We start from the raw sequence: 23221 nt of genomic DNA on the forward strand, positions 1-23221 counted from the left end.
TCCTCAGTGGAACAGCTGTTTCCACGTCGCTAAGCAACGAGTCGCTAGGCAGCGATGACGCCACATCAGTCTCCGTTTTCAGTTTTGCGACGCTCACGTGCTGCTGCTAGGCTTCATACACCCGCCCACTTCCCAAAACACAGAGAGAGAGAGAGAGAGAGAGACAAAAACATCCCCCACACACACACAGGGAGGGAGGAGAGCGAGACCCATAGACACACACACAAAACACACACACGGAGAGAGCGAGACCCATAGACACACACACAAAACACACACACGGAGAGAGCGAGACCCATAGACACACACACAAAACACACACACGGAGAGAGCGAGACCCATAGACACACACACAAAACACACACACGGAGAGAGAGAGACCCATAGACACACACACAAAACACACACACGGAGAGAGAGAGACCCATAGACACACACACAAAACACACACACGGAGAGAGCGAGACCCATAGACACACACACAAAACACACACACGGAGAGAGAGAGACCCATAGACACACACACAAAACACACACACGGAGAGAGCGAGACCCATAGACACACACACAAAACACACACACGGAGAGAGCGAGACCCATAGACACACACACAAAACACACACACGGAGAGAGAGAGACCCATAGACACACACACAAAACACACACACGGAGAGAGCGAGACCCATAGACACACACACAAAACACACACACGGAGAGAGAGAGACCCATAGACACACACACAAAACACACACACGGAGAGAGCGAGACCCATAGACACACACACAAAACACACACACGGAGAGAGAGAGACCCATAGACACACACACAAAACACACACACGGAGAGAGCGAGACCCATAGACACACACACAAAACACACACACGGAGAGAGAGAGACCCATAGACACACACACAAAACACACACACGGAGAGAGAGAGACCCATAGACACACACACAAAACACACACACGGAGAGAGAGAGACCCATAGACACACACACAAAACACACACACGGAGAGAGCGAGACCCATAGACACACACACAAAACACACACACGGAGAGAGAGAGACCCATAGACACACACACAAAACACACACACGGAGAGAGCGAGACCCATAGACACACACACAAAACACACACACGGAGAGAGAGAGACCCATAGACACACACACAAAACACACACACGGAGAGAGAGAGACCCATAGACACACACACAAAACACACACACGGAGAGAGCGAGACCCATAGACACACACACAAAACACACACACGGAGAGAGAGAGACCCATAGACACACACACAAAACACACACACGGAGAGAGAGAGACCCATAGACAAAAACATACCACCCCCCCCCCACACACACACGGGGGGAGAGACCGATAGACAAAAATATACACAACACACACACACAGGGAGGGAGGGAGGGAGGAGAGTGAGACCCATAGACAAACACACACAAAACACACACACACACACACACAGGGAGGGAGGGAGGAGAGTGAGACCCATAGACAAACACACACACGGAGAGAGAGACCCATAGACTAAAACATACCCCCCCCCCCCCCACACACACACACGGGGGAGAGACCGATAAACAAAAATATACACAACACACACACAGGGAGGGAGGGAGGAGAGTGAGACCCATAGACAAACACATACACAAAACACACACACACCCATAGACACATACACAAAACACACACACACGGACAGAGAGAGACCCACAGACAAAAACATACCCCACACACACATACACACACACGGGGGTAGAGACCGATAAACAAAAATATACACAACACACACACACACAGGGAGGGAGGGAGGGAGGAGAGCGAGACCCATAGACAAACACATACACAAAACACACACACCCATAGACACATACACAAAACACACACACCCACACACACACACACACACACACACCCATAGACACATACACAAAACACACACACACCCCCATAGACATACACAAAACACACGCACACCCATAGACACATACACAAAACACACACACACACACACGGAGAGAGAGAGACCCACAGACAAAAACATACCCCCCCCCCCCCCACACACACACGGGGGGAGAGACCGATAAACAAAAATATACACAACACACACACACAGGAGGGAGGGAGGAGAGCGAGACCCATAGACAAACATGTACACAAAACACACACACCCATAGACACATACACAAAACACACACACACCCATAGACACATACACAAAACACACACACTCCCATAGACACATACAACCCCGATTCCAAAAAAGTTGGGACAAAGTACAAATTGTAAATAAAAACGGAATGCAATGATGTGGAAGTTTCAAAAATTCCATATTTTATTCAGAATAGAACATAGATGACATATCAAATGTTTAAACTGAGAAAATGTATCATTTAAAGAGAAAAATTAGGTGATTTTAAATTTCATGACAACACCACATCTCAAAAAAGTTGGGACAAGGCCATGTTTCCCACTGTGAGACATCCCCTTTTCTCTTTACAACAGTCTGTAAACGTCTGGGGACTGAGGAGACAAGTTGCTCAAGTTTAGGGATAGGAATGTTAACCCATTCTTGTCTAATGTAGGATTCTAGTTGCTCAACTGTCTTAGGTCTTTTTTGTCGTATCTTCCGTTTTATGATGCGCCAAATGTTTTCTATGGGTGAAAGATCTGGACTGCAGGCTGGCCAGTTCAGTACCCGGACCCTTCTTCTACGCAGCCATGATGCTGTAATTGATGCAGTATGTGGTTTGGCATTGTCATGATGGAAAATGCAAGGTCTTCCCTGAAAGAGACGTCGTCTGGATGGGAGCATATGTTGCTCTAGAACCTGGATATACCTTTCAGCATTGATGGTATCTTTCCAGATGTGTAAGCTGCCCATGCCACACGCACTAATGCAACCCCATACCATCAGAGATGCAGGCTTCTGAACTGAGCGCCGATAACAACTCGGGTCGTCCTTCTCCTCTTTAGTCCGAATGACACGGTGTCCCTGATTTCCATAAAGAACTTCAAACTTTGATTCGTCTGACCACAGAACAGTTTTCCACTTTGCCACAGTCCATTTTAAATGAGCCTTGGCCCAGAGAAGACGTCTGCGCTTCTGGATCATGTTTAGATACGGCTTCTTCTTTGCACTATAGAGTTTTAGCTGGCAACGGCGGATGGCACGGTGAATTGTGTTCACAGATAATGTTCTCTGGAAATATTCCTGAGCCCATTTTGTGATTCCCAATACAGAAGCATGCCTGTATGTGATGCAGTGCCGTCTAAGGGCCCGAAGATCACGGGCACCCAGTATGGTTTTCCGGCCTTGACCCTTACGCACAGAGATTCTTCCAGATTCTCTGAATCTTTTGATGATATTATGCACTGTAGATGATGATATGTTCAAACTCTTTGCAATTGTACACTGTCGAACTCCTTTCTGATATTGCTCCACTATTTGTCGGTGCAGAATTAGGGGGATTGGTGATCCTCTTCCCATCTTTACTTCTGAGAGCCGCTGCCACTCCAAGATGCTCTTTTTATACCCAGTCATGTTAATGACCTATTGCCAACTGACCTAATGAGTTGCAATTTGGTCCTCCAGCTGTTCCTTTTTTGTACCTTTAACTTTTCCAGCCTCTTATTGCCCCTGTCCCAACTTTTTTGAGATGTGTTGCTGTCATGAAATTTCAAATGAGCCAATATTTGGCATGAAATTTCAAAATGTCTCACTTTTGACATTTGATATGTTGTCTATGTTCTATTGTGAATACAATGTCAGTTTCTGAGATTTGTAAATTATTGCATTCCGTTTTTATTTATAATTTGTACTTTGTCCCAACTTTTTTGGAATCGGGGTTGTACACAAAACACGTAGATATACACAGACACACACAGAAACATACACAAAACACACAAACGGGGGAGGAGAAAGACCCATAGACAAAAACATACACCAAACACACACACACACACACACACACACACACACACACACGGGGAAGAGACCCACAGACAAAAACATACACACACACAGAAACGTACACAAAACACACACACACGGGGGAGGAGAGAGACCCATAGACAAAAAAACACACACACAAACATACACACACAGGGGGAAGAGACCCACAGACAAAAACATACACAAAACACACACACACAGAAACATACACAAAACACACACACACACACACACACACACACACACACACACACAGGGGAAGAGAGAGACCCATAGACAAAAACATACACAAAACACACACAAACATACACAAAACATGTAGATACACACACAGGGGGGACCCATAGACAAAAACATACAAAAAACACACATACACAAAACACATGACCTCTCTCTCACACACACACACACACACACACACACACACACACACACACACACACACACACACACATAATTGGACAAAATTTTATTTGGCACTTGTTTTGAAACTGCCAGAACTGTCTGGGGGGGACCCACACATGACAAGTTACTTGATCGACAAAAATAAATTTTTTAAATACAAAAAACACTGGTACACACACACACACACACACTTTCACATGCATCTACTGTATCTAACAGTGTCGAGTGAATGTCATAACCATGAGCTCCATTCACACGCTGCATGCAGACAGAACACACTGAAATGTGGACATTAAAACCCAGTTCTGCTCCATCATCACAAATACACACAGGCACTTTATATTCATGTACAGTGCAAAACATGCGTTCGAAAATATTTCAGCTCGTTGCAGATGGGGTTCGATCCTCTGTCGATCCCAGACATGCAGAATAACCGAGAGGAAAACATACAGGAAGTGGAAAATGTTCAGGGGATCAAACACTTGTGAAGGGTCAGCGTCGATATTGTGAGGTTCAAAAGTTACAGCACAATAAACTCGCGGTGTTTAAAGTCAACACTCCTGTACGACATCACAGCATCCATGACGACAACAACAGGAAGTTGATTATTTTTTTCTAGAATGTCACATCCAACACAAAGTGTTTTTAAAATTTGCAAAGATGAATGCGTTATACATTTTTATTCATTAAAAAGCGACACTTTGGACTGAGTATTTAATGCTGTTGACGTTAGCTCATGCCGTCACTTAGACGTTGTACATTATAGCAGCGAAAAACAAACAGTCATTCCGTTACAAGCCTCTCTTTTGTTCGTTCTCTTTCAGGTCATCAGAGAAAAACAAAACAAAACAAAAAACAGCTTGTCATGTTCTCGAGAAACTGAAAAAAGTGACATTACCGAACATGTTCCACAGTAACATATTTCAACCTGTTTATCATTAGCTGCTGCTCTAGAAAATTCTTCAACTCATTCCGACCAATCAGAATCAAGAACTCAATCGTGCTCTGGTTCCAGATCAAACAACAGAGAAATATAATTTCACTTCACAAAAATAGGTCCCCTATGGGTCCATGTGACTACTGCTTATAAATAAAATAGTTTTCTGATCCCATGTCCATACATGTCAACCTTTGGTCAATCAAACCTGTATAACCAATCTCCAAAATCCGTATTTCCCTTATAAAATCCGTATAAGATGCAAATTAAAATAATTTACCTAAAATTTGAATGATATTTAACAATGATATATCCAAGTTACTTTTTATTCAATATTAATAACAATAAACCTTCAGAATGAATACAAAGCTCCAATGTTCGACAAAAACACAAAGTGTCACTCTAATGTTCTGAATTGTACTCCGTGACAGCTTTTTTAGCAGTCTGCACCAATACCTCACGAGGCTGCATGTCACAGCAAGTGTCTGTGTTGATCTTGCCGGAGTGCCCATTCAGAATCTTTTCAGTCGCTAGTGAAAGTCGCTCAGGTGGAAATACGCGTTTCAAACAAAATGTTACTTCCCGGTTGGCGGGATTCTCGCAATGTGGTGTGCGCATGATCAAAAGTGGAACGAAGTCTCGCTACCACAAGATAATGTGCGATTTCATAAGACTCTTTACTGGCTGTCTGTGGCGTACAGTACGTTTGTAAATGTTATGCACTCTTATCATCGTGGGAATTGATTATAGCTCTAAATAAATATTGAAGTTTTTTTAAAGAATCCGTATAACTTTATTTGTACGCCCGTATACTACGTTTATTGAATCAAATCCGTATAAAATACAGACATTCCATATAGGTTGACATGTATGCATGTCCATACATTAAATATCGCATATATACATGTAATCTATTACACTCGCTTCATAGCTTACAAGCATCACCAAGCTGTGAGCAGCATCAGGGCTTGGAGTGTTCTGGTTACCAATATCGTTTAGTGTGTTTTGTTCAAAATCCAGTGCTGTGAACGAGATCTATTTTCAAAATAGTAAGAAAGAAAGCACTTGTTCATGAATTGTCTTAGAAGCATTATTTAGTACTAATGAGTACATTTTGTTTCACAAGTCTAGTGTAAAGACTCGAAAATAAAATTGAAAAATTAAAGCGAATAGCAGACGATTGATATCAGCTCCTTGATATCTGCCAAAAAGCTAAAAAAAAAAAAAAAACCTTACAAAACCTTTCATTTGACCTTTCAGAAGGACCAAACAAAAGCTGTGATAATCAAAAGGTCAATTTTCTTAAAATAAATACCACGTACGTACTTGATATCAAATCAGTAGCCTCGGCGACCCACGAGGTGAATTCCGTTTATCTTTTTATCTGCCAATTATCTTCCAATACTACGACGTTATAATGAGGTTTCTCTTATTTCTTTTCTGGTTCTGATCGGTTCTGAAGTTTATCAAGAAGTAGAACGGGTAATCGAACTTGATCAGGATAAGTGCTGACTGGTTACGAAGTTTCGCTATTGTTACACTCATTCTTACAACACGATGACATCATGGCTCCGCCTCCATGAGCCACAAAATGCTAAGCATTAACATTACTAGATGATTCTGTACACGGCAAGATTTCATGAACAGTTTCGTTAACGAATTAACGCACTGCGTAACGCATCACCGTGACTGTCGGACAGATTTTTCTCCCACATTCTCAGCAACAGCGTCCGTGCTCAAGTGAGTTCATCCGAAGCCGATAATTAAGCTTCCATTCATGCAATCAGTGTTTGAGCAGCGATAACGAGAGTGTGAGCCCTCCAAGCCGCGCCACGCCGCGCTGTGATGTCACTTCCAGGAGACGAATTATAATAAAACGCCGACTCTGAGGAAAGGACAGCTGGAGATGCACAAAAAGCAATCAGAGATGCTGGGTGTACTGCATGCACTTCCTCCTTCGGTCTCTCGTCATCGTGAAGGTTCAGTCTTGGAGACGATGAGACGACTGGGAGCGCTGGCATAGACACGGTGCATGCTGGGTCGAAACATCAGGAAACATCAGGATGACGTCCGGTTGCATGTTTCAGCAGAATTCTCTTGGGTAGATTTCAAGCAGGACACAAATCCTGTGCTAACGACTTCCAAACGCGAGAAATCCAACTGAATCATCAAAGCTGGGCTTGTGTTTCTTGACAGCAACAGGTGATTAGTGAGTTATAATAATAATGATTATTATTATTAATTTTTTTTTCATTTAAAAACCTTTCGATGTCTCTCGAAACATCCCTCAATACATGTTTCCTCTGTAATTTGGGCCCTGCAGAGATCCAGGAATGTATTTGCTATAGGTTGTTAGTTCAATTCCTTCTTCTTGCCCATACATGACCTTGAGCACTAAAAGCTTTGGAAGGAGTGTTTGAGAAAATTTCAGGTTGTTTGAGAGAATAACTGTGTCTAAAATTTCAATATCAGGCTACGATTTGTGCATGCCTGCATCGCTGTCCTGTCTGAAAATTATTATAAGCGGAAAGAAATTCAACATTCGACGCTGCTGAATTCAAAGCCACTTTAAAGATTTTTTTTCTTGCAAGTTCAAATTCCTAGGCGTCTGAGAGCGGGAGCTGTCGCAGAACCTCCCCTGGCCCTGAAATAACAAAACATCTGTTCCGTTCATCAGTGCAAAATCAGGATTCATTGATGAACAGAAATAATTATCCTGAATTAAACGACGGAATACTGAGAAAAAATATAAATGGCGTTTCTAGCTCGAATGTGGCTTCAGTACCTTGGATTCACGGAGATGACCTGGTGGAGGTGGGGTAGTGTTGTGGGGAATGTTGATGTTCCAGGTCAGAACTGGAGGTCAGGTGGAATTTTTCAACCGAGGTGAGAATTTTTAACCCAGTTCATAATATGCTACTTGTATCAGGGAGACTTACTCAATCTCGGGTTAGGTTTAGGGTCAGGATTTGGGAAGACTTTGTATTTGAAACTACTTGATGATATAAGACTGGACTCGTTAATAAATTCAAAATACATCTCACTCATTCTGTCACTGGTCTAGTGGTTAAGGTGTTGGGTTAAGAATCCGAAGGTTCTGAGTTTGCATCCTGGTTAAGTATGAAAAAATGTATTTTAAAAAATGCTCATTAGGTAGACAGACAAGAGGAAATACTCAGTAGGTGAAGACGATGGAAGAAAGAGAGATAAAAGAAGTGATAGAAAATCCCTTTTAAGAAAGTTAGATAATCCAAAATTTTGAACTTGGTTAAAAAATTTAACCCAGGTCGAAAAAAAAAAAAAATCACCTAGGTTGAAATTTTTTGACCTGTAACATTTACTCAATTCAGGCTTATTCTATTAGTAGATCATTTGCGTCTTTCTTCAAACGATCACTTGAACTAAACAGAATTATCTGCCTAAAGAAATATATATATATATATATATATATATATATATATATATATATATATTAGTGCTGTCAAGCGATTAAAATATTTAATCGCGATTAATGTCGCGACTGTCATAGTTAACTCGCGATTAATCGCAATTTAATCGCACATTTTTGTCACATGAAAAACCATTGTAATTCTCTTATCAGCATAAAAAAGTGAATGGGCTTGCTCACCGTTCGAACTACGGGGGTACTCGGGGGATCCGAGATCCGCTGAAACAGACATGAGATCCCTTGAAAACATGATTTGGGAAATGTTGGGGGGTCTCTAAAATATTGGCAAAATGATGTTTATTGACATAGCAATCGTGTGTAACGGGAAGCATTTGCATATCCGAAGTGAGCGCGCGATGGACAGCCGCGCTCTGAGACAAGCGCAAGCACCCCCCAAGGGAAAAAAAGGGACCCCCCGAAAATATCGGCATAGTTCGAACACTGGTTGTACCAATGTTTTTTTTTTTTTATTGCAGAGCATAACACGTCTTGTCACAGCCACTGCAAAGTGGGGCTGGAGCCGCCGATGGGAAAACGAAACCTAAGCCGAGCACCGTGGCTCTTCAGGGGAGGGCAGAGGACTCTGGCTGTGCGGGGCATGGCATCATGTCACAGAGCGTTAATCTCGTGATAAAAAAATTATCGCCGTGAAAATTGAGTCAAGTTAACGCGTTAATAACGCGACATTTTTGACAGCACTTATATATGCTTATTTGTTAAAAAAAAAAAAAAACCCAATACCATCAACTGAAACATTACTCGAGACAGTACCAGTCAAAAGTTTGGACGCACCTTCGGATTCAATGTTTATTTATTTATTTTTTTAAATTAAAAGTCACTTCATGTCTTAAAAGTAATGATGGATGTCGTTTCTCTTTACTTAGTTGAGCGATTCTTGATGTAATACTGTATGGATTACTGTCGCTGCGGTGTAAGATAGGGCTATTTTATTGTTTGTGTGTTTATTATTTACTGTTTGATCTCAAACGCATTAAGGCGGCAAGAACCTGGTCCACTAATTAACTTTTGACGAGACACATCTATTAAAGGTAGACGGTCTTTCAGATTTTTCAAGTGTAGGTCATAAAAAGAGTTTTATGGACACTCAAGTATTTTTGTTTAGTGGACCGAAAGCTGCTGAATTTGAATCACATACTTCCAATTTTATTAGTTAAAAAAAATAGAACAATTAATGAATTTCAAACCACGTGTCCCTAAATTCTGCGCTATTTTTTCCTGCTTCACCATGACCCAATTCAAGATACTATGTCATGCATCACATGACCTGGTGGGCTTTCCCCATTCGCGCAAGGCATTGTGGGATACAAATTTGAAACAGGAGAGAAAAATGGAGGACGTGAGTGTGCGAAAGAAACGTGAAAGAGTGACTACAGTAACGGAAAGCGAGAAAAAAAGATGTTATATTATATACAAAGGAAAGGAAAAGCAGGACCAAACTAATAAATATCGGCAGTCAGCGAGCACCTCGGTGTGATCAGCTATTCGTTTAGCGACAGAATGATGTAAACCTGCACACACACACACACACACACACACACACACACACACACACACACAGACTTCCTCTGTCTGCTTGACTGCGCGAAGCGAGTGATTTCATGCACATTATTTGCTTTAATCCCCTCAAATTAAATAACTTCTCAGCCACAGAATGGCCTGATATTTTGTGAGATATTACAGAAATAAAATCGAAAGGCCGTCTAGCTTTAAATGAAAATCGTTCCAGGTGAATACCTCATGAAGCTGGTGAAGATCTTGCCAATAGTGTGCAAAGCAAAGCGTCATTAAGGGAAACGCTGGCTGCTGTGAAGAATCTAAAATATGAACCTTTTTTTTAAAAACACTTTTTTGTTCACCACATAATTCCAGATACGTTCCAGATGTTATTTCATCGTTTGGATGTCTTCAGTGTTGCTCTATAATGTCGAAAATACAGCAAAAATTATTCTTAATTGAATGAAAGAAGAATATTTTTCTGATGATTATGAAAATGCTCTTGCACAGATCACACTATCTACAGATTATCATTAACGCAAATTATTTTTTTCGTGTTTTTTCCATCAAATCCGGCGCTCTGATTGGCTGGCCAGCGGGTCTGTATCCTACGGTACGGACCCCAGTTACGTACGAACCCAGGTTACGGACCCCGGTTACGGACCTCTGGCGACTCGCTCGTTCACAACAACAAACATAGTAGCATTTTTTGTTAACATTTATCTTTTTTATTTATAAGATTTATTTATAAGATTATCAAAAATCTTATAAATTTTTGCTAGCATTTCTCAGGAGAATAGCATTAATTTTACAGCATGGATAACGATAACGACAGTGTTCACAGCGAAAGCGAGTTTTACTACCCTGAGGAAAAAGAAATAAAAGAAAACATTTCAGGAGAAAGCTAAAAACCTCTAACTTGCTAACGCCGAGCAAAAACATGGCTGAATCCTGAATGACTCAATTTTGTATAAATAGGGGACTACATAGGCGGCAAAATGTAGTTTATTTCCTGCCATGGAAGTGCACTTGTATACCGAGGAGGAAGCAATTTGCATTACAGCCGTGAATGAGGATTCAAAATGGCGCCTCGGCTTGGTTTTCCCTTTCGGGCGCTCTCGTTTTCTGTTAGAATTTGGTAAAGGAAAAAATAAATATATTATTTACCAGCTTAAGGTCGGTCCGTATGGTGAAATACCGTGACCTCGGCCTTGAATATTGACCTCCACCCAGAGGGCCTCGGTCAGTACTTTCAAGACCTCGGTCACGGTATTTCACAATACGGACCTCCCAGCTGGGAAATAACATATATATATATATATATATATATATATATATATATATATATATATATATATACATATATATATATATATATATATATACACATATACATATATATATATATATATATATATATATTTTTTTTTTTAACACTGGACCTGCTTCAGATACACCATCAGACTGATGTACCATTACAGTCCTACATCAAGTTGAGAAAAAACATTTCGTTTTTATTTCTCTTTCAGCTCAAATTGTCTGGAGTGTCGGATTTTGGAGGTCAAACCCACAGAGAATAACAGTTTCAAATGACGTCTTCCTTTTGCACCACTTCTGACAAACAGCACTTGATGGAAACACACAACCATCATTCACGTTTTCTGTTCAACCTGAACCTTCGGACCTTTCCCTTTCCAAACCACACTCTCTTTTACAGCCCAAGTGGCTTTTTTGCCTCCATTAATTGGTCAACTATCCAATCCTACACCATGACCCAACCGTGAGACCATAACGACCCTGAAGCCAAATCTCTCCTGTTTGTTTGCTTGCATTTGTTCTCATCATTACTGTTACTGTTTTAAGCCCAACCCTGTTGATGCTGTTGGATTCCTGTCATTATCCGTCTATGCCTCAAGGAGAGCGTGCCACCTGCACACCTGCTGGTTGCTGCTCTCCTTCATGTCCTGCCAGTGGAGCGACTCCTCCTCGCCGCTGCTGTTCTGGCCCAGCGCCAGCCAGCCAATCATCTCCTTGCGCTTCATGTTGCGTCGGTTGTACACGGCCGTCATCAGGGTGACGTCAGAGAGCTGGAACAGCGCCACCTGGAAGACGAACGTCTCCTTGAACACCGGGTTGGGATGACCGCGCCGCACTGACGTCTTACACCGAGAGATCTCCTGACCCATGGAGTTGAGCAGGGTCAGCTTGACGTACGTATCTACGAAAAAAAACATTAAATGGTTGGCGTTGAAACCAGCACACATTATAACTGAGACGATGCTGATACTTGCTTATTGTGGGCGTGTCGTCTCGACTACTGTTTATGCTTGTGGGTGTGGTCTGTTGTGAGTTCTAATTTGATGAAGTAGTAGCTTGATATAGCTAACTCGTCAAACACAAATTACAAAACACACAAATCAGTGTGGACTGTGGACCCATAGTAGGTATGTTCAACAAAGTGCCAACAAGAGTGGCTTCTTTCTCTGTGTGTGTGTGTGTGTGTGTGTGTGTGTGTGTATACCCGGAGGCCGGTTGAGCGCCAGGTTGCGGAAGTGGCTCCCTTTGATGACCTCGACGGAGAGGCGGCCGGTGGTGGGGTTGTAGGACAGACCGAGCAGCAGCTCAGGAACTCCACCATGAGAGAGAGACTGGGCTGAGGAGGCGGGGTCAGGAGCACCACTCAGACACAACTCGGAGTCTAACACCTACACACAAAGAGACAGAGGTATGTGTATGTGTGTGAACTCAGTTTCTTCATAAACACATGACACACATTCGGGACCAAAAGCCCCCTCACACCTTCAGGTTGCTGCGAGGTTCCAGTATGAGCGTAACCTCGTGTCTCTCGGTGTTGACTTTGTTCAGCGCGTAGATGGTTTCTCCCATCATCTTCTCCCGGTTCATCTTGCCCACAGCGTACAGGCGGAAGCGCAGTGCCGACGTCTTCAGCTCCGATGTGTCGAGTCGTGTGAAGCGGAACGTCTCCCCGAACCGTGGTGCGGATCCCCTCTGCATGGCCGTCTTGTAACGCTGCCGTTTTCCGGGAAGCAGCACCACACGCACCTGCCACGTGTCCATGCTGCTCCGTGCTTTATCCGGGATGTCCTGCGCCATCACCACAGTGACCAGGAGCTTACAGGTGTCAGGGTGATAATTGAGGACGACCACAAGGTCACCGCATTTGGAGATTGGTGGGCGGGGTGATGAGCTGGGGGGGCGAGGCTCTGAGATGACACTGGCTGCCCGTTCATGCTAATGAGAGAAAAGAAAGGGGATGTTTCAACACGAATATACTCACAGATACACACAGATTGGATTATTTAGATTGCAGCAGATGGAAACATGAATACAAACACACAGCTTGCTGCTAATCACACACACACACACACACTATTTCAGCATTGAACAGATGAAGTTTCAGGGAGACAGAAAGCTCTGACTGCGAGCCAAATGGCACAAAACTGCAACAAGGACCATTCAGGTTGTTGAAGATGGCCACCCCAGATGGTTAACGGGGTCAGAGGGTCCAAACAAGTTCTATTTGTGTTTATGGTAAATCACACTGTGGTCAAAACTCGAGCTGTGCATCAGGACTGGAATCTATTTCAACTCATAAAAACTCATTGGAGTGGGCGGTTTGACTCATGTGCTGATGAGAGTGGATGGTGTTTACTCGTGTGTGTGCCAGAAGGCACGGTTTTTATTCTTGTGTAGGCGGGGCTTTATCCTCATGTGCACAAGAGTGGGTGGGTTTTACTTGTGTGGACAAGAGTGGGCAGAATTTACTCCTGTATGGACAGGAAGGGGCGTTTTACCCATGGGTGCAGATCCTGGGGGGGACGGGGGGGGACATGACCCCCCCCAATTTCTGAAAAACATGAATTGTCCCCCCAATAAAAATATCCTAAATTATTCAAAATTGTACAAACAAATGTATTTTCAGACAAATGATTCCCTGTGCAGTACTTTTTGAATGATGTGGCGAGCCTCTACGAAGTTGTGATTTATGGTTGCATGGTACGAGTTGCATACGGGCAAAAAAAAAAAAAAAAAAAAAATCACTTTTGTGTCCCCCCCCAATCCTGACATCGGATCTGCACCCCTGGTTTTACCCTCATGTGGACAGGAGTGGGCGGGTTTTACTCTTGTGTGGGTAGGAGTGGGGGTGTTTTCCTCTCCCTGTGGGCAGGAGTGGGCGGGTTTTACTCTTGTGTAGGCAGGAGTGGGTGTGTTTTACCCTCATGTGGGCAGGAATGGGCATGTTTTTCCTCTCGTATGGACAGGAGTGGGCGGGTTTTACTTTTGTGTGGGCAGGAGTGGGCGTGTTTTCCTCTCGTATGGACAGGAGTGGGCAGGTTTTACCCTCATGTGGGCAGGAGTGGGCGTGTTTTACTCTCGTGTGGGCAGGACTAGGTGCATTTCCCTCTCGTGTGGGCAGAAATGGGTGTGTTTTACTCTTGTGTGGGCATGAGGGGTGTGTTTTACCCTCAAGTGGGCAGGAGTGGGCATGTTTTACTTTCGTGTGGGAAGGAGGGGGCGTGTTTTACTCTTATGTGGGCAGGAGTGGGTACGTTTTACTCTCATATGGACAGGAGTAGGTGTGTTTTCCTCTCATGTAGGCAGGAGTGGGCGTGTTTTACTCTTGTGTAGGCAGGAGTGGGTGTGTTTTACCCTCATGTGGGCAGGAATGGGCGTGTTTTTCCTCTTGTATGGACAGGAGTGGGCGGGTTTTACTCGTGTGGGCAGGAGTGGGCAGGTTTTATCCTCATGTGGGCAGGAATGGGCATGTTTTACTTTCATGTGGGAAGGAGGGGGCGTGTTTTACTCTTATGTGGGCAGGAGTGGGTATGTTTTACTCTCATATGGACAGGAGTAGGTGTGTTTTCCTCTCATGTAGGCAGGAGTGGGCGTGTTTTACTTTTGTGTAGGCAGGAGTGGGTGTGTTTTACCCTCATGTGGGCAGGAATGGGCGTGTTTTTCCTCTTGTATGGACAGGAGTGGGCGGGTTTTACTCTTGTGTGGGCAGGAGTGGGCGTGTTTTCCTCTCATATGGACAGGAGTGGGCAGGTTTTACCTTCATGTGGGCAGGAATGGGCATGTTTTACTTTCATGTGGGAAGGAGGGGGCGTGCTTTACTCTTATGTGGGCAGGAGTGGGTATGTTTTCCTCTCATGTAGGCAGGAGTGGGCGTGTTTTACTCATAAGAAAGAAGAATACTGGATGTGGCACGGCTCTCATATTGCAATGTGCTTCAACTCCTGCTGAACAAAACAAGAAGGTTCTCAAGCACACACACACACACACAGCTCAAGTGTTAGAAGAGATCAGGCAGCATATTTGACACATGCAGACTCATGAATATTCATGCTCAAGTAATCAAGATAACTTGACAAACTCATGAATATTCATGCAAATGAAGCCGTTATAGTTCTGTTTGTACATCAGATCAGACGAGAGAGAGAGAGATCATAGCAGCACTCAAAAAAGAAAACTATTCAAATAACCATTAATAATCAATACAAATGCAAATTGTGAAATATTACACAAAATAAAATAAATACTGGATAATTATTTTATGATGAGAGAATTGTTTATTGTTTTTGCATAAGAAAACCTCCAGACTGACTGAGCAAGACAGACAGACAGAGAGAGAAACTGAAGCTACAAACAGACAGAGAGAAGACAGACAGACAAATACTACAGAAAGACAGATGGACAAATATTGTGTATGTCTCCATAAACAGTCAGACAATGAGAGAGGCAGACAAACAAATAGATGCTCCAGACAGACAGACAGACGCTATAAACAGATCGTACAGACAGATGGATGTGAGACAGACTGGCAGATAGAGAGACAGACAGATAGATAGATCGATTGAAGGATTTTACCAAAATATCTGCCACAGTAGATGTTTGGATCCAACTGTACACACACACACACACACACACACACACACACACACACACACACACACACACACACACACACACCAGTACCTCAGGGCTCCAGGTCGAAGAGCTGTCCGTAGCCTCGTTGCAATCATACCCCGGATTATCCAGTGCCATGTCTGTCTCTCTGTGTGAGAGAGGAGTCCGGCGTCCTGCACTTCCCTGACGACTCCTCTGACCCCTGGACAGCGTCTCAGATCCCTGAGAGCCCACGGAGGACATGTGTCCCCGAACAGACGACGTGTCCGCTACACTGAGGTCTTTCTGGTACAGCGATTCCGTTAGAGGATCCGTGTGTTCAGAGAGCGGGTCCTGGAAACTTCTCCTGCTAACTCCTTCTGCAGCTACAGAGAAAAGCATTGTGACGTCATGGTGCTGAATGTGATCCTGGTATTGTTCGAGGTCAAGAATGATCCACTTTAGCATGTACCTAGCCTGCATATGTGTCGTCCAGCTGGCCAACGTCCTGCACAAATGTTTGCTAGCTACAGTCTGTTCGTGCGCGAGATCAGATGAGTCATTTAAATCTGAATTTTGGACACTTGTAAAGAAATGAGGATTGAGAAGATTCAAAGTGGCACAAATCTGATTTTATAATGATCGAGCCAGGTTCCGTCAAGAATTTCCCTCCACGTTGTATTGTTCTTCTCTTGTTGTGGTCGGTGTTACCTCAAGCCTGAACAAGACATGTTCCAGGCAGAGATCATTTATGAAATGATCAGAATTCTTATTAAATAAATGAAGCAGATTAAGATATATTTCAACTTCATAGCTTTGATCAACATTCGGGATTACTGCACGCTCGATTCCTTGAGCGCTCAGGGCTCCACTGACCTTTTCTCAAACGTTAAATGTTTCATTTCAAAGGGCAAAAAAAATACTTAAACAGATTTATGATTTTACCGGAAATGGTGGTGAGGAAATGGACTGAATGACCTGGCTGTGTTTTTGTACGTATATTTATGAATGGGCGCTCTCTGAAAGAACAAAATGTTCCGTTTCATCAATGTGAAGATACCTGGTTACCGTGACGACCGAAGATCTGCGTCACCATGGAAACTGAAACAAGGCCATCATGACCAAAATTTCCAAGAAATTACGTTTGGCTTCTGCGTTATAGAAGGAGACTGATTGCCGTTCAGGGAGAGGGAGAGGGAGAGGCTGAGGCTCTGCACATCAGGATCACACACTAAATATTTCTTTTCTGTATTATTGCAGCACTTCTCGGCTCTTTTTAATTGTCTGTGATAACTTTTAACTTAAAATGAACTTTTAAAGTAAAGTTTTATATCTATTGTGAAGTGATGAAGTCAGGGCACTTTGACTGGGACACGCCCATAGTAGGCAGGAAGCAGTGAGAAATGACTCAAGTTACACACGATCTTCATCTGGTACGTCAAAAAATCCTGAAATATATATATATATATATATATATATATATATATATATATATATATATATATATATATATATATATATCTTATTTACCAGCTGGGAGGTCCGTATCATGAAATACCGTGACCGAGGCCCTCTGGGCGGAGGTCAGTATTCAAGGCCGAGGTCACGGTATTTCACCATACGGACCGACCTTAAGCTGGTAAATAATATATTTATTTTTTTCTTTACCAAATTCTAACAGAAAACGAGAGCGCCCGAAAGGGAAAACCGAGCTGAGCCGAGGCGAGCCACCATTTTGAATCCTCATTCACGGCTGTAATCCAAGTGGCTTCCTCCTCGGTATACAAGTGCACTTCCATGGCAGGAAAAAAAAACTACATTTTGCCACCTATGTCGTCCCCTATTTATACAAAACTGAGTCATTCAAGATTCAGCCATGTTTTTGCTCGGCGTTAGCAACAGTTACAGGTTTTTAGCTTTCTCCTGAAATGTTTTCTTTTATTTCTTCTTCCTCAGGGTAGTAAAACTCGCTTTCGCTGTGAACACTGTCGTTATCGCTATCCATGCTGTAAAATTAATGCTATTATGCTGAGAAATGCTGGCAAAAATTTATAAGATTTTTGATAAAAATCTTATAAATAAATCTTATAAAAAAGATAAATGTTGACAAAAATTGCTACTATGTTTGTTGTTGTTGTTGTTGTGAACGAGCGAGTCGCCAGAGGTCCATAACCGGGGTCCGTAACTGGGGTCCATATCGTAGGATACGGACTCGCTCGCCAGCCAATCAGAGCGTAGGATTTGATGGAAAACGGACCGCGAAAAAAAAAATTCATGTTATTCCTCAAATAACACAGCTAATGACTGGAAATTTTTATTTCTCCAAGAACAAAATGTTCTATCCATGACCATGAGTCTCTGTATAGGAAGGGCATACTCTCTCTTTCTCTCTCTCGCTTTCTCTCTCTCTCAACATAAGCCAATCACGGGCGCCTGTGAGCTCCTGTATGTGGAAGAGGGCAGATAGAGCTTTACTCTGATTGTGTTCTGCTGTCGTGTGATGGGGAGAACCGGCTGAGAATGCATTTCTCTATTTATGGTTACGCTGAATGTTGCGCGTCCTTCGAACTTCCTGCATGGGATTGTAAATTTTACAGATTTACCTCTGAGTGGTACAAAGTGCTGACACTGGAGACACCTTCCCTATAAATATGACAACTTTATTTCATGATTAACAACAAAATTGCTTGTAGTATATGATTTATAAGAGCAGAGAGCAGAAGGAGCAATTGCCATACAAGTTGTTACTATAGAAATGATAACCTATCAGAAAGAATACCTGAATGTTAGAGCTGCTATTATGGAAAAATAATCTCTATCTTCAAATATCTTTATTAAAGAAGAGGATTAGCAGGGAGTTTACGGTCTGTAAATTATCTATTAACATCAAGAGCTAGAAACTGAATCAATACAACCAATATAACTTAGTTGGCCACGCCCACTTCACTGGGACTGACAGACACAGAGACCACACCTCCATCACTGGGACTAAAAGGTGTCCAGGCCACACCAACTTCATTGGGACTGACAGACACAGAGGCTACACCTCCTTCACTGGGAATAAAAGGTGTACAGGCCACACCCACTACACTGGGACTGACAGACACAGAGGCTACACCTCCTTCACTGGGAATAAAAGGGGTACAGGTCACACCGACTTCACTGGGACTAAAAGGCATACAGGCCACACCCACTTCATTGGGACTGACAGGCACAGAGGCCACACCTCCTTCACTGGGACTAAAAGGCATTCAGGCCACACCCACTACACTGGGACTGACAGACACAGAGGCCACGAGTCCTGCAGACAGTCCTCCTTGACAGTGTGTATGTCTGAACGTGGATGAGAAGTGTGTGTAAATACTTGTGTACCTTCACAGTCTGATGGTTCTGTGCTGCCCTCCTCCTCCTGCTCAGGAAGCAGTCTTTCAAACTTGCGCTGTTGCCCCGGTGCACTCTGGGTCGTGACCTCTGAGATTCCAGAGCGAAAACTCTGAGAACGCGAGACTGAGATCTCGAAGCGCTTCACGATCTCCTCCTCACTGTCTGAGGAACTGGAGATCTCGCCATTGTCCCCATAACTGTTCACTACACACACACACACACACACACACACACACACACACACACACACACAGGAAATGATGGAGAAACATCAACACCATCAAATACATTTTACACTCCAGACCTTCAAGATACAGTGGTGCTTGAAAGTTTGTGAACCCTTAAAAATTTTCTATATTTCTGCATAAATATGACCTAAAACATCATCAGGTTTTCACACAAGTCCTAAAAGTAGATAAAGAGAACCCAGTTAAACAAATGAGACAAAAATATTATACTTGCTCATTTATTTATTGAAGAAAATGATCCAATATTACATATCTGTGAGTGGCAAAAGTATGTGAACCTTTGCTTTCAGTATCTGGTGTGACCCCCTTGTGCAGCAATAACTGCAACTAAACATTTCCGGTAACTGTTGATCAGTCCTGCACACCGGCTTGGAGGAATTTTAGCCCATTCCTCTGTACAGAACAGCTTCAACTCTGGGATGTTGGTGAGTTTCCTCACATGAACTGCATGCTTCAGGTCCTTCCACAACATTTCCATTGGATTAAGGTCAAGACTTTGACTTGGCCATTCCAAAACATTAACTTTAATCTTCTTTAACCATTCCTTGGTAGAATGACTTGTGTGTTTAGGGTTGTTGTCTTGCTGCATGACCCACCTTCTCTTGAGATTTAGTTCATGGACAGATGTCCTGACATTTTCCTTTAGAATTTGCTGGTATAATTCAGAATTCATTGTTCCATCAATGATGGCAAGCCGTCCTGGCCTAGGTGCAGCAAAACATGCCCAAACCATGATAGTACCACCATCATGTTTCACAGATGGGATAAGGTTCTTATGCTGGAATGCAGTGTTTTCCTTTCTCCAAACATAACGCTTCATTTAAACCAAAAAGTTCTATGTTGGTCTCATCCATCCATAAAACATTTTTCCAATAGCCTTCTGACTTGTCCACATGATCTTTAGCAAACTGCAGACGAGCAGCAACGTTCTTTTTGGAGAGCAGTGGCTTTCTCCTTGCAACCCTGCCATGCACACCACTGTTGTTCAGTGTTTTCCTGATGGTGGAGTCATGAACATTAACATTAGCCAATGTAAGAGAGGCCTTCAGTTGCTTAGAAGTTACCCTGGGTTCCTTTGTGACCTCACCGACTATTACACACCTTGCTCTTGGAGTGATCTTTGTTGGTCGACCACTCCTGGGAAGGGTAACAATGATCTTTAATTTCCTCCATTTGTACACAATCTGTCTGACTGTGGATTGGTGGAGTCCAAACTCTTTAGAGATGGTTTTGTAACCTTTTCCAGCCTGATGAGCATTAACAACGCTTTTTCTGAGGTCCTCAGAAATCTCCCTTGTTTGTGCCATGATACACTTCCACAAACATGTGCTGTGAAGATCAGACTTTGATAGATCCCTGTTCTTTAAATAAAACAGGGTGCCCACTCACACCTGATTGTCATCCCATTGATTGAAAACACCTGACTCTAATTTCACCTTCAAATTAACTGCTAATCCTAGAGGTTCACATACTTTTGCCACTCACAGATATGTAATATTGGATCATTTTCCTCAATAAATAAATGACCAAGTATAATATTTTTGTCTCATTTGTTTAACTGGGTTCTCTTTCTCTACTTTTAGGACTTGTGTGAAAATCTGGTGACGTTTTAGGACATATTTATGCAGAAATATAGAAAATTCTAAAGGGTTCACAAACTTTCAAGCACCACTGTCTAAATCCTTCTCAAGCTCGTAATATGGATTTTATTGTCTTTCCAACTGTCCATCTTTTGATCTGTTTATCTATTTTTTGTCCTTCTATCTATCTATCTATCTATCTATCTATCTATCTATCTATCTATGGTTTGCAAAAGTATTCATCCCCCCTGGTTTTTGTCCTGTTTTGTTGCATTACAAGCTGGAACTAAAATGGATTTTTGGAGGGTTAGCACCATTTGATTTACACAACATGCCGACCACTTTAAAGGTGCACATTGTTGTTTTATTGTGACACAAACAATAATTAAGATGAAAAAACAGAAATCTGGAGTGTGCATAGGTATTCGCCCCCTAAATAAGAGCTGGTCCAATCAATACACTTCATAAGTCACATAATTAGCTGATTAAGATCCACCTGTGTGCAATCAAAGTGTCACATGATGTCTGTATAAATCAGCCTGTTCTGGAAGGACCCTGACTCTGCAACACTACTAAGCAAGCAACATGAGAACCAAGGAGCCTCCAAACAGGTCAGAGAGAAATTTTTGGAGAAGTATAGATCAGGGCTGGGTTATAAAAAATATCCCAAACTTTGAATATCCCAGGGAGCACCATTAAATCCATTATAGCAAAATGGAAAGAATATGGCACCACTACAAACCTGACAAGAGAAGGCCACCCACCAAAACTCATAGACCGGGCAAGGAGGGCATTAATCAGAGATGCAACAAAGACACCAACAATAACACTGAAGGAGCTGCAAAGATCCACAGCGGAGATGGGAGTATCTGTCCATAGGACCACTTTAAGCCTAACACTCCACAGAGCGGGGCTTTATGGAAGAGTGACCAGAAAAAAGCCATTGCTTAAGAAATCACGTTTGGAGTTTGCCTAACAGCATGTGGCAGACTCCCCAAACACATGGAAGAAGATTCTCTGGTCAAATGAGACTAAAATTGATCTTTTTGGCCATCATGGGAAATGCCATGTGTGGCGGAAACCCAACACCCTGAGAACACCATTCCTACAGTGAAGCATGGTGGTGGCAGCATCATGCTGTGGGGATGTTTTTCATCTGCAGGGACAGGAAAGCTGGTCAGGACTGAAGGAAAGATGGATGGCACTAAATACAGGGCAATTCTGGAGGAAAACTTATTTGAGTTGGCCAGAGGTTTGAGACTGGGACAAAGGTTAACGGTCTAGCAGGACAACGACCCTAAACATACTGCTAAAGCTACACTGAAGAGGTTTAAAGGGAAATATTTAAATGTCTTGGAATGACCTAATCAAAGCCCAGGCCTCAATCCAACTGAGTATCTGTGTCATAACTTGAAGATTGCTGTCCACCAACGCAACCCATCTAACTTGAAGGAGTTGGAGCAGTTTTGCCTTGAGGAACGGGCAAAAATCCCAGGGGCTAGATGTGCTAAGCTAATAGAGACACACCCCAAGAGACTTGCAGCTGTAATTGCAGCAAAAGGTGGCTCTATAAAGGTATTGGCTTTGGGGGGTGAATACCTATGCACACTCCAGATTTCTGTTTTTTCATCTTAATTATTGTTTGTGTCACAATAAAACAACAATGTGCACCTGTAAAGTGGTCGGCATGTTGTGTAAATCAAATGGTGCTAACCCTCCAAAAATCCATTTTAATTCCAGCTTGTAATGCAGCAAAACAGGACAAACACCAAGGGGGATGAACACTTTTGCAAGATCTGTCTATGAATATAATCTCTGTGCTC

The 23221-nt window shown here is 42.8% G+C and overlaps 1 protein-coding gene across 5 annotated transcripts in view; it reads right to left on the bottom strand.

Moving 5' to 3' along the window:
* Positions 1–11743: 11743 nt before the first annotated feature.
* syt16 (synaptotagmin XVI) overlaps positions 11744–23221 on the bottom strand; it is a 59012-nt gene continuing 47534 nt past the window's right edge. For 4 of the 5 annotated variants that reach the window (XM_060924580.1, XM_060924579.1, XM_060924577.1 and 1 more), the window contains 5 exons: positions 19559–19774; positions 16277–16572; positions 13079–13531; positions 12801–12984; positions 11744–12497 (listed from right to left, as the gene is read on the bottom strand). In XM_060924580.1, coding sequence (XP_060780563.1) covers positions 12184–12497; positions 12801–12984; positions 13079–13531; positions 16277–16572; positions 19559–19774 — 1463 coding nt within the window. In that variant the 3' untranslated portion in view covers positions 11744–12183. The remainder of the gene's footprint in view (positions 12498–12800; positions 12985–13078; positions 13532–16276; positions 16573–19558; positions 19775–23221) is intronic. The other variant, XM_060924578.1, reaches the window with a different exon arrangement.

Source organism: Neoarius graeffei, chromosome 7 (assembly GCF_027579695.1).
Source record: "Neoarius graeffei isolate fNeoGra1 chromosome 7, fNeoGra1.pri, whole genome shotgun sequence".
NCBI lineage: Eukaryota > Metazoa > Chordata > Actinopteri > Siluriformes > Ariidae > Neoarius > Neoarius graeffei.